Source organism: Lytechinus variegatus, chromosome 14 (assembly GCF_018143015.1).
Source record: "Lytechinus variegatus isolate NC3 chromosome 14, Lvar_3.0, whole genome shotgun sequence".
Classification (NCBI taxonomy): Eukaryota; Metazoa; Echinodermata; class Echinoidea; order Temnopleuroida; family Toxopneustidae; genus Lytechinus; species Lytechinus variegatus.
In genome coordinates, this window is record NC_054753.1 from 16,720,225 (window position 1) to 16,731,239 (window position 11,015).

The 11,015-nt window shown below is 38.6% G+C and overlaps 1 protein-coding gene across 1 annotated transcript in view; it reads left to right on the forward strand.

Annotated features, from left to right (window-relative positions):
• Positions 1–11,015, forward strand: part of LOC121427356 (lipoma-preferred partner homolog) — a 55,893-nt gene extending 44,878 nt beyond the window's left edge. Inside the window, exons 6-10 of the mRNA XM_041623707.1 lie at positions 2,764–2,948; positions 5,907–6,127; positions 6,913–7,043; positions 9,382–9,502; positions 10,194–11,015. Coding sequence (XP_041479641.1) covers positions 2,764–2,948; positions 5,907–6,127; positions 6,913–7,043; positions 9,382–9,502; positions 10,194–10,301 — 766 coding nt within the window. The 3' untranslated portion in view covers positions 10,302–11,015. The remainder of the gene's footprint in view (positions 1–2,763; positions 2,949–5,906; positions 6,128–6,912; positions 7,044–9,381; positions 9,503–10,193) is intronic.

Genomic DNA, 11,015 nt, shown 5'->3' on the forward strand with positions numbered 1-11,015 from the left:
TCTTGTGATCGAGGCGGTTTGAAACCACCTAGTGTATTTGTGAAGCAGGAATTATTTTACAGAATGAAAGAAAGATTTTGTTGTCGGTGGAGAGCTGAAGATTTCTATTTTTGGAACAGCTTGTAGGCATTGGTCTCTTTCTGTAGATACATGTATGTTTTTATTGAGTTGTATCAGAAGTTTTCCTTGCTAATACTTATTTCCCCTTTCTTTTGTAAAAATTCACTGTAGGGTGGATTCACATATAAGATACTATAGGAAAATTGGAAACAATGTAGTTCAGCAAGTTTGATAGTCAATGCAATACAAGAAGCCATTTAGTATATGAAGTGATCATTGACTGATCGCAATAGAAAGTTGTTGAAGTGGGTTTGAAAAGCTTTAGTCATAATTAAGCAATAAATCATTCAAGTGCATGAGGAACTTCCGTGCAAGTAATGTGATCGTTACCTCAAGTGTTACTTAATGGGCAAAATTTTTTGAAAGTTAGGAGAGTGAATTCTACGTGTACTAGTGGTCGGTGTGATGTAGGAGGCATTTTATGTCTTTGTCATAATGTAACTTTGATAGCATACATTACACTATTCTAAGTTTCATCAAATAATCTGAGGAAGTGAGGAGTAATTCCTTTTTAGTGATAAAGAAAAAATATTTAGCATTTTAACTTTGAAATAGAGCATAAATCATAATGATGGATGCATCCATTAATTTTTAAAAGAAAGTGCATACCAGCCATACATAGCAGCATCAGTGTTTTCCTTTGAAATTTTCCCTGGAAGAGGGAAACATTGTCAAGCAATCAATGTATAAGTGCATTTATATTAAGAACTTAATTTTTCAATGTCACTTGCTAACTTTTGTCAATTTCGGGCAATTAAAATGTCTGTCTGTGATTCAAAGGATGTGTAATCTTCTCCATCTTGAATTCCTTAATTCCTACGGAGCTCTAGGAGGACCCTGGAGTTATCTCTGGTAGTAGCATTTTCTTTAGAACAAGTTAATGAATCTTAAATTGTGCTCCTTTCACTTGACACTTTCATCAATAATGTGCTGGGTCCCGTAACACAAGGGTAATAGCGATTAATCATGCCCTTGATTTTCACGATGAATTGTACATTGTACTCTGTACAATCAATTGTAAAGTAATGTTCTATGATGACTGCAGAAGCTTCATGTTACGGTCCCCATGACTAGTGACACAAAATTTGCTCCTGCAAAAATTGCTCTGGTCTTAATATCTAAAAGGGCATACTGTAGAGTTAGAGTTGGGAATGTAAAAGAGTTTTTAGTTCAGAATCATGTAAAGACAAGTCTTATGGTTTATTTAGTTTTAGAGGTTAGGTCTGTGTTTGGCCTAACGTGGAGATTTTACATCAGAGCAATCGTCGCCAGAGCAAATGTCATGGAATACTGCTACCCTATATGATTCATGTGTCATGACCTAGTTTGTTGTGTGTACAATATTTATATGTTTTGTGAATTTCTTTCATTTCTTACATACATGTAGAGTATCATCTCAATATCAAAATAAAATAAGATAATCCACAATATAAGTTCTTGCTTTGCTGGACACAAGTATACTGCTGTGCCGTCTGTGTGATTCAAATGATGTGCTATCTGCTCCATCTTGAATTCTTTTATTGCTACGGAGCTGGAGGAGGACCCAGGGTAGTCGTTGATCTCTGGCAGTAATCTACTCTGTCATTGCTGCTTGAGAAGTCATAGTGTCAAAACTTAATTCTGAGTTGATTAATTGTTCCTGTGTGAGTTCCTATACATCCTGGCATAGAACGTTGAACTTGTGCAGAAATGCCACTATATGAGAGCTAAATTTGCCAGACTATAAAAAAGAGAGTAAAATTGCAACAGTGATGTAAATCTTTCTCCATGATGGTATTTTCTTCGAATAGAATTTGATTTCGAAACATTTTTGCATTGAGACAATAAACGTACAAATATATGCAACTCGAAACAAAATTATTATAAACAGTGATTTGCCACAACATTCTATAGACTGAGACACAAAATTATTTTTACAAAGTACAAACTGTCTTTTTAAAGATTAATGTTTTATTATAAACATTCTTGTTATTCATTCAATCCTCACACTTTCATTGGCCTGTTTCTTTGATTTTTTTCCCTCTTTTATATGAATTCAACTATTCTAAGGGTCTCATTCTCAATTTTATTCAGGCAACATTCAGGCAGCCAGCCAGTCCCACCCATGAGCCTACCCCAGCATTCTACATGTATTCCATCTTGTTCCTAATCATGAGCCCGTTTTGTTCTTAATTTTACTCTTACAACTTTATGCAGCCAGCCAGTCCTACCCCAGCATCAAAGCCATCCTACCACTTATCAGCATTATTTTAATGTATTAAATTCTTTGTGCTTTTTCATGCAATCTACAGGCAGCAAGCCTGTAGATCCCCCAGGCCTACCTCAGCAGCGAAGCCATCCTATCACGTTCCTCCTCATCAGTATTATAATGCGTTGAATTCTCTGTTCTTCTTTTCCATGCAATCTGCAGGCAACCAGCCGCTCCTACCCCTGGGCCTACCCCAGCAGCGAAGCCATCCTACCATTTCCCTCCTCATCAAAAATGTGTTGAATTCTCTGTTCTTCTTTTCCATGCAATCTGCAGACAGCCAGCCGCTCCTACCCCTGGGCCTACCCCAGCAACGAAGCCTTCCTACCATGTTCCTCATTATGAGCATTGTAATGATGTGTTGAATTCTCTGTTCTTTTTCTTGCTATCTGCAGGCAGCCAGCCGCTCCTACCCCTGGGCCTACCCCAGCAGCGAAGCCATCCTACCATGTTCCACAGCCTACCGACCAGCCTATCAGTGCACCAGCCAAGTCCGGCGCTGAGGCGGAGATCGATGCACTCACAAACCTCTTGGTGGCCAACATGGGGACGTCTTCGGAGCCTAAGGGAGAGTTCTTTGGTAAGAATGAATGCTCTACGGGATCGGAAATAGGGCTAAGTTCCCGTAATTACATGTACATGTAGCTTTCACTCTGCCAAAATACCTGGGACCTTGGAAAAATCCCTGCAACAGTTCTTGTGATTTTGACAAGCACCTACTATTTAGCTGGTGTTTTCTTTCAGGGATATTTCGCGTTATTTGCTTTCACACTGCCATAATACCTAGAACTTACAAACTTTGAGGAGGTCTGAAACCACCTAGGGAGAACTTCTTCGGCCAAGCCTTCTTCGCCTCGGGCTGCTGAGAGCCCGGGGAAAGTGAGATGATGGCTTTACCTTAGGCAATCAATGTCCAGTGACATTACATAACGTTTGCTCATAGATATAATTCTTATTCTACCTTAGGTGATTCATACCCAAACAGTGTCGTATTCCCAGTGAAAACATGTAATAGCCTACCTTTTTATTTAAGTTTCAGCTGTGGTAACAATCTTGAATCAAGCTTGGAACAGAATACCATCCAAGAATCTGTGTCAGGCCTTGAACTTCATAAATTTGGGGTCCAGGCCACTTTTTTGAGGGGGGCACAAAATCTACTGAAAGTGGCACTGAAGTCGAAGTGAAATCTGCAAAGACCACATGAATGGTTAACACAATACTATAGTAAAAAGTGTGTTTAATATGCGAAGTTCACTCACTTTGGGTGGATTCCCTTCCCTCCTGTGTGAAGCACGGAAGCTCTGACATTTAAAGGACAAGTCCACCCCAACAAAAACTTGATTTGAATAAAAAGAGAAAAATTCAACGAGCATAACACTCAAAATTTCATCAAAATCGGATGTAAAATAAGAAAGTTATGACATTTTAAAGTTTCGCTTATTTTTAACAAAACAGTTATATGAACGAGCCAGTTACATCCAAATGAGAGAGTTGATGATGTCACTCAATCACTATTTCTTTTGTTTTTTATTGTTTGAAATATGAAATATTTTGATTTTCTCGTCATTGTCATGTGAAATGAAGTTTCATTCCTCCCTGAACACATGGAATTCCATTATTTTAACATTTTGTGCATCAGGCAAGGAGGTCCTAATCATCAAATTCGTAAAAATTGAAATATTGTATAATTCAAACAAAAAACAAAAGAAATAGTGAGTGAGTGACATCATCGACTCTCTCATTTGGATGTAACTGGCTCGTTCATATAACTATTTTGTTAAAAATAAGCGAAACTTTGAATTGTCATAACTTTCTTATTTTACATTCGATTTTGATTTTTCAGCATTGTGCTTGTCTGATTTTTCTCTATTGATTCAAGTCAACATTTTTCTGAGGTGGACTTGACCTTTAAGTCAAAGTTACTTGATTCCTCTAACCTCATTCTGTTCTTCCTAAGGGTTCTTTACTTTTCTTTTTTCACTATCTCACCTTTGTTTGCTTTGGGGTAGGGTTCAACCAGATAAAGCTTGAATCAATACGGGTTTATCTGTAAACGGAATTTCCTGGCAGAATACGTATGGGGACGGGGTACAGTGTAGCTTGGAATTGAAATATTACAATCACTCATACGCTCTATGTTATTTATTAGGATATTGCTGTGATTTATACCAGTTAAATATATTTTGTAAAGCTAGCTCCTTTGTTAAAATAGAGGCCGACAAAGAGACTCCAGATATCAGATATAATTTATTTTAATTGCTTTGTTTGTTTAATCACTCGTGATCGTCTATGGAATAAATTCGAAAGAAGACTTCTTCTGCCATTAGTTTGTGGATATGCGGGCGCTTGGCTGTGCTGTGGTGTCTGCCAGAGAAGTTCCTCGCACTGCGTGAGCCTGCGCGGCAAAGAGACTGGGTGTGTGACGATGTCCTGCCTCGATCTTTGCTAGCTACCTCTTTCATGTTGTGGAGCCGAGTGAGTCCTCGCTATCAGTTGCGGTTTTGTTTTTTTAAAGGTTTATATTTCAAAGATCATATTTAATGATCCCTTTCTGGAATGATCTTGGAAAATATGCATGCGGGGCACTACGCCACTAATTGGCTTGAATTTGAGAGGGAAGTTCTGGCCAGTTATTGGGCATGGCAGCAAATTGCTGAGGGCTGATGGGTAATATGATTCCTTCATGTGATAAAGGAAAGGTTTCATACACACCCATTTGAAAAAATAAATCTCCCCACCCCTCTTCCCCCCAAAAAAAGTTTAGAGGGATATTCTAGAATCCAAATTTGGTTGGTTGAGTATATTATGCATGAGAAGCCTTGCAGCCACTTCACTTTCGTATGCAGTTCTTGATAATTGACAAAATTTTGCTAACATATTATCCTGGGGATAAAGATGTGCAAGACATGTTATAAATTTTGTTAACCTGCACCTTGTAACAATTGTAAAGGAGAAGTTAGGTAGGTCTTCGGATTCCGAGCAATGTTCTATAGGGCACTCACAGGGCTTGTGTTGGGGGTTATTCATTGTCTTTACTGTATTTCTAGTTACTATTATCACATCTCTCTGTTTCTGTCTGTCTGTCTATTTGTCTGTCTGTCTCTCTATTGAACTATCTACATGTATCTGTCTATCTCATTGTCTGTCTCTCTATCTCATCTTCTATGAGCTAATGATTATATCCTCAGATTGCACTTATCTTTGGCCGTTGATTATCCCTCCAATTCTCCTATGTTTGCTTTCTTTGATTGTTAATCTAGTTTGATTTTTTTGTATTTTAAGTTTTGTTTAATTCATTAACCAACTTCAATCAGTTCCTGTTTATGTTTATCATGTTTTTTTATTGTTGAATTGGAAAATAGAAATTCATTAAGTAATTATATTTATTATTACAGCAATTTTACCTCTGAAATGCTTAAAAGAGCCCTGGAAAATCTCAATTCACTGCGATGCTAAAACTTATCCAAAGTTGCAAATTTATGCAGTAGGTTGTTAAAAGTAGTCCCCCAAAATATAGTTTTTTTTTTTGCCTGACCAGGTATCTGTGCACGTTGCGGTACCAACGTCGAGGGCGAGAACAACGGTTGCACTGCCATGGAACAGGTTTACCACGTCGACTGCTTCACGTGCGAGAACAACTGCGGTATCAAGCTGCGCGGGCAACCCTTCTATGCCTTGGAAGGCAAGGCCTTCTGTGAGCACTGTTATTTCAACACGCTGGAAAGATGCTCAACCTGCTCAAAACACATCACGGACAGAGTAAGAGCCTCATCATTACTGGTCCAGATTGGACGTTGATCTTTGGAAGCTCTTTTCCCTAAAACTAGCATAGAGGGCCTGATCCAGACTCCTAATTCCAGTGCCAACTCCCTCATCTGATGCAGATGGGAGATGAGCGGGATGGCATTGGGTTAGGGATTTTTAGTCTGGAGGTTCTCTTGGTTAGTTTCAAGAAAGAGAGCTTCCAAACCTCAACATCCAATCTGGATTAAATCATCACCAATGGAAATCATTCCTATTTTGAATTCTCATGTATTAATGTTGCAACTTTGTTTCTATGTCAAATGCATCTCTGAAGCTGATTTGAGTATGTACATGTAGATCTTGTTTCATAATACTTTGTGTTCTAAATAACAAAATTATGATATTTTCTTTAAGGGAAAGCTCTCATCACTGACACTTATATTGTAAATCTGCATGTGGGCGATTCCATAAAATAATTTACCTTTTTGTATGCCTGATCACGATTATTCTCTATTCTTACTTTTACTTCATGAACTGCCCAAATGTTAATTTCCGAGCAATTTTTTTTCATTTGAATAAATAGTTTGGGGAACGTCCTATATAGGAGTTCAGACCTATATATTCCATTGCAATGCCCATTTGTAACCCAGACCACCATTTAGTACTGTAGGAAAATAAGTTTGAATGATTAAATTAATCTTAAAATCTCCTATTGCAGGATTATTCAATTTGAATATTGAATATTTCAAGCACTTATTATTTTCATTGGCTTCTATTCATCTTTTATTTCATTTTCACAGATTTTGCGAGCCACCGGTAAGCCCTATCACCCCGATTGCTTTACGTGTGTTGTGTGTGGCAAGAGCTTGGATGGGGTCCCTTTTACTGTCGATGCTACCAACCAAATTCACTGCATAGAGGACTTCCACAGGTAAAAGATATCATTATTCATTATGTTGAGGTGTTGTGGCTCAGTAGATAAGTCTCATGACTTTGCACCACAATGTCCGGGGTTCAAATTCCACCCGCAGCATTCACGTCCTTGGGCAAGGCATTTAACTCATTTGCCACTCTCCTCCAAGGTGTAAAAAATTGGTACCCGGTAGGAAGAAATGCCCTGAATGCTTTAGCGTCCGATCGGGATAGCGTTGCATACTATTTCCCTGGCTTTAGCCAGGGAAATGGTATGCAGCGCTTAGAAACATTTGTATTAAGCGCTATATAAATTGCATATGATTATTATTATTTACCAGTCTCTTCCTAGCAATTTCATAAAATTATCAGTCCTTTGTACCCATACACCCCTCTATTTTTCACTTTACCTGGTGAATTGATAAATCTGTGATAATTTGAGATCATAACAAATTTTGAAAAGAGCTAGACAATAGGAAAATCACTGTAGGGATCAAGGGCCCATACCTTGTATATAGGGGATCGAACCATTGATATAAAGAAACCTGGATAAAGCACCAACACCCTTCTTTTATATACCACCGGAAACACTTAAAAAGTAATCGGAGGCCCGTATTCTGAAGTCAGGTTTATCTTAGACCATGGTCTAACTCTGTGGTAAAATTATGGGAAGCCAAAAGTGTCACAATTTTTATTAAGTTGTATTTTGTTATGTTTACTGTGATCTTTCCTGATTCATCGATGGTGAAGACAATCATCTATTTATACTTCCTACACAATTATGAATGATTTGAGAGCTAAATGAGGTGAAATATTATATCTCTACTGTCATTTTCATTAATGGAACATGTTTTAAGATACCGAAAATAATATACAGAGTCATTCATACAGTACTTTTGATATTGGTATAGATACTGTAATTGAAAATGGGCAATCCTTCAACCTGCGGCACTGGTTCATGCAATTCAACCAAATCCTCATTGTGGGGAAATATTTGTTTGCTTTCAATATATTTTCAACTCCTAAAAACAGTCTTATCTTTTTAACACCGCCAAAGAAATATATATTTTACCAAGTTCTACCCTAAAGAAATGGGTGACCCAGCTTTCCAGATTATTCTAATACATGTATATGGACGTATCAGTTATTTCGATAGACTCCTGTCTGGGATTAAAATTACTCAACCCCCCCCCCTGGAAAATAATACAAGAAACCCCAGAAAATCCCCATTCACTGTAATGTTTAAAGGAGAATGAAACCATTGGAACAAGATAGCTTGTGTGAAAACAGAAAAATCAAAGAAACAGATCAACAAAAGTTTGAGAAAAATCGGACAAATAATGAGAAAGTTATGAGCATTTGAATATTGCGATCACTATTGCTATGGAGATAGCAAATTGGCAATGCGACAAAGATGTGTGATGTCACTGGTGAACAACTCTCCCCATTACTTTAGTATTTATTTCACTTGAATTGCCTCTTTTATCACATCTATATCCATAGATCATGTGTTCTTTCTACATGAGGGCATGTAATACATATTTTTTTAAGAATACATCATGGATAAAGAGTTTGCATCATCATAAGAAAAAGCAAAAAGAGACATTTTAAGGGTATTTTATAGTCCACCAAAGGGAAAGTTGTTCATCAGTGACATCACACATCCTTGTCGCATTGCCAATGGGAGGATCTCCATAGCATTAGTGATTGCAATGAAATGCTCACAACTTTCTCATTATTTGTCCGATTATTCTCAAACTTTTTTATTCTTATTCTTTGATTTTTCTGTTTCTACACAAGCCTATTTGTTCCAAAGGTTTCATTCCCCTTTAAAGTATATTCAATGTTGCAGATACATGTAGGCAGTAGGTTATGACAGGTAGCCACCCAAAACTGAAAATTTAAATTTTAGCCTGTCCCCCTTCTCTGAAATAGCCAGATTAAGGAGGTCACACTGCACTTGTAGTTCTACTTATTAGTGTTTCTAGAGATGCTACTGTTTGCATTGGAGTGTGGAGCATTGGGGCCCAGTGGATTAGTCTTCTGACTTTGAAACAGAGGGTCGCGAGTTTGAATCCCAGCCATTGCGTAATTTCCTTCAGCAAGAAAATTCATCCACATTGTGCTTTACTCAACCCAGGTGAGGTGAATGGGTACCTGGCAGGAATTTATTCCTCGTAATGCCACCGCGCTGTAAAAGGCTGCGGGGCTAAGGCCAGGGTAATAATATCCAAGTCCTTGGGAAGGGCATAGGGACGTTATGAGATAATGCAATATGCGCTATACAAGAACTGCGTTATCATTATTGTGTTGCTAATACAAGTCTTTAATCTGCATTGTTTGTTTTTTTTAAACAGGAAATTTGCTCCTCGTTGCTCAGTGTGCCTTAACCCCATCATGCCCGAGGATGGGCAGGAGGAGACGGTTCGTATTGTAGCCATGGACCGCAGCTTCCACGTCCACTGTTACAAGTGCGAGGTTAGTATCACCGAACAACGCCTACTCAGTTTGTTGTATGGGAGCCTACATGGGAGATACATTTGTTGTGTCAGTGCAAGAATGCCCTTAATTCCACACATTTGCAAAAAAAAACCTTAGTATAAAGTGGATCTGGATGGCTGATGTACAAACGCCTGGTGTGGCTATCCCATACATTTTTGGCAACAGTGCATGAAGTCGGATGTGTACTGAATTTATTTGGATTTTTTCAAGGAGTTCTTTGAGTGTATTGCATAAGGGCATTTCTGCAGCGATGCGGAAATTTGTTTTACATAGGGCGTACTTGCACTGACACTGCAAATTCCGTCAACATTTGTACCATCAGACATTTATCCTCTAGAATGTGCCATTGCATGGCCACAAACACAACATTGAATATTGCTGCTTACCGGTAATCAGTTTCCACTTGAGAATTTAGCCTGTGTTCAAAATGACTAGTTTTGTTTCCTTTGTGACATCACCTTTAGCTTGCAAGTGAACTTAGGCAGCAAGTAACATGCAGTCAAGGATCCATTTTGTGTTTTTTTTCATGATTACATCAGTCTTGCATCATTTAATTTCCCAAGCTGACGAGATTCCCATAGAAACAAGAGAATAGGCATAGGATTAGTTGACTCTATGATTATTTCTGCATGTTTGATAAATCCAACCTATTTTATTGTCTTGGCAGGATTGTGGAGTGTTGCTGTCATCTGAAGCCGATGGAAGAGGCTGCTATCCTCTAGATGACCATATCCTCTGTAGAGAATGCAACGGAAAGCGTGTCCAATCGCTCTAAAGCATCGTAACCTTCTTCAGGAGGCATGTCTAATCGCTCTAAGCATCGTAACCATCTTCAGGAGGCATGTCCAATTACTCTAAAGCATACTAGCTGTCTGAAGGAGGCGTGTCCAATTGCTCTAAGAATATTTACCAGTCCGAAGGAGGTGTTACTAATCACTAAAGAATATTTACCACAACAACGGGGCATGTCCGGTCAATCAAAGAAAAGCCACTGACCCAAAAGATATTTGTCTGGTCACTGTAAGCATAGTAGCCATCCTGGAGAGGCATGTCAAATTTTTCTTACCAACCCAACAAGGTGGTGTGTAGTCGGTCTGAACTATTTACTTGCCACAGACATAACCCACCCTGCGCCGCATTAGTATAAGGTTTCAACCTTCAGAGGGGTTAACTGCATGGATTTTGCTAGTTCAGACGACCTTGGAACAATCCCTGCAAAAATTCTCGTAAGTTTGGCAGGTACCTACTATTCAGCGGGTATTTTCTTATGGGGAATATTATGCGTTCTTGCTTTCACACTACCAAAATGACCTTGTACTTTCTGATCGGGGCAGGTAGGGCAAATATCCCGATCAGAAAATACCTGGAACTAACAAATGTTGAGGCAGTCTGAAACCACCATAAGAGCAGTAATCGTCCAAACTTGGCCTGTCAAGACACCCAGCATAATAACTAAACAAAAGGAGATGTGCCAAGTCTCTTTGACAAG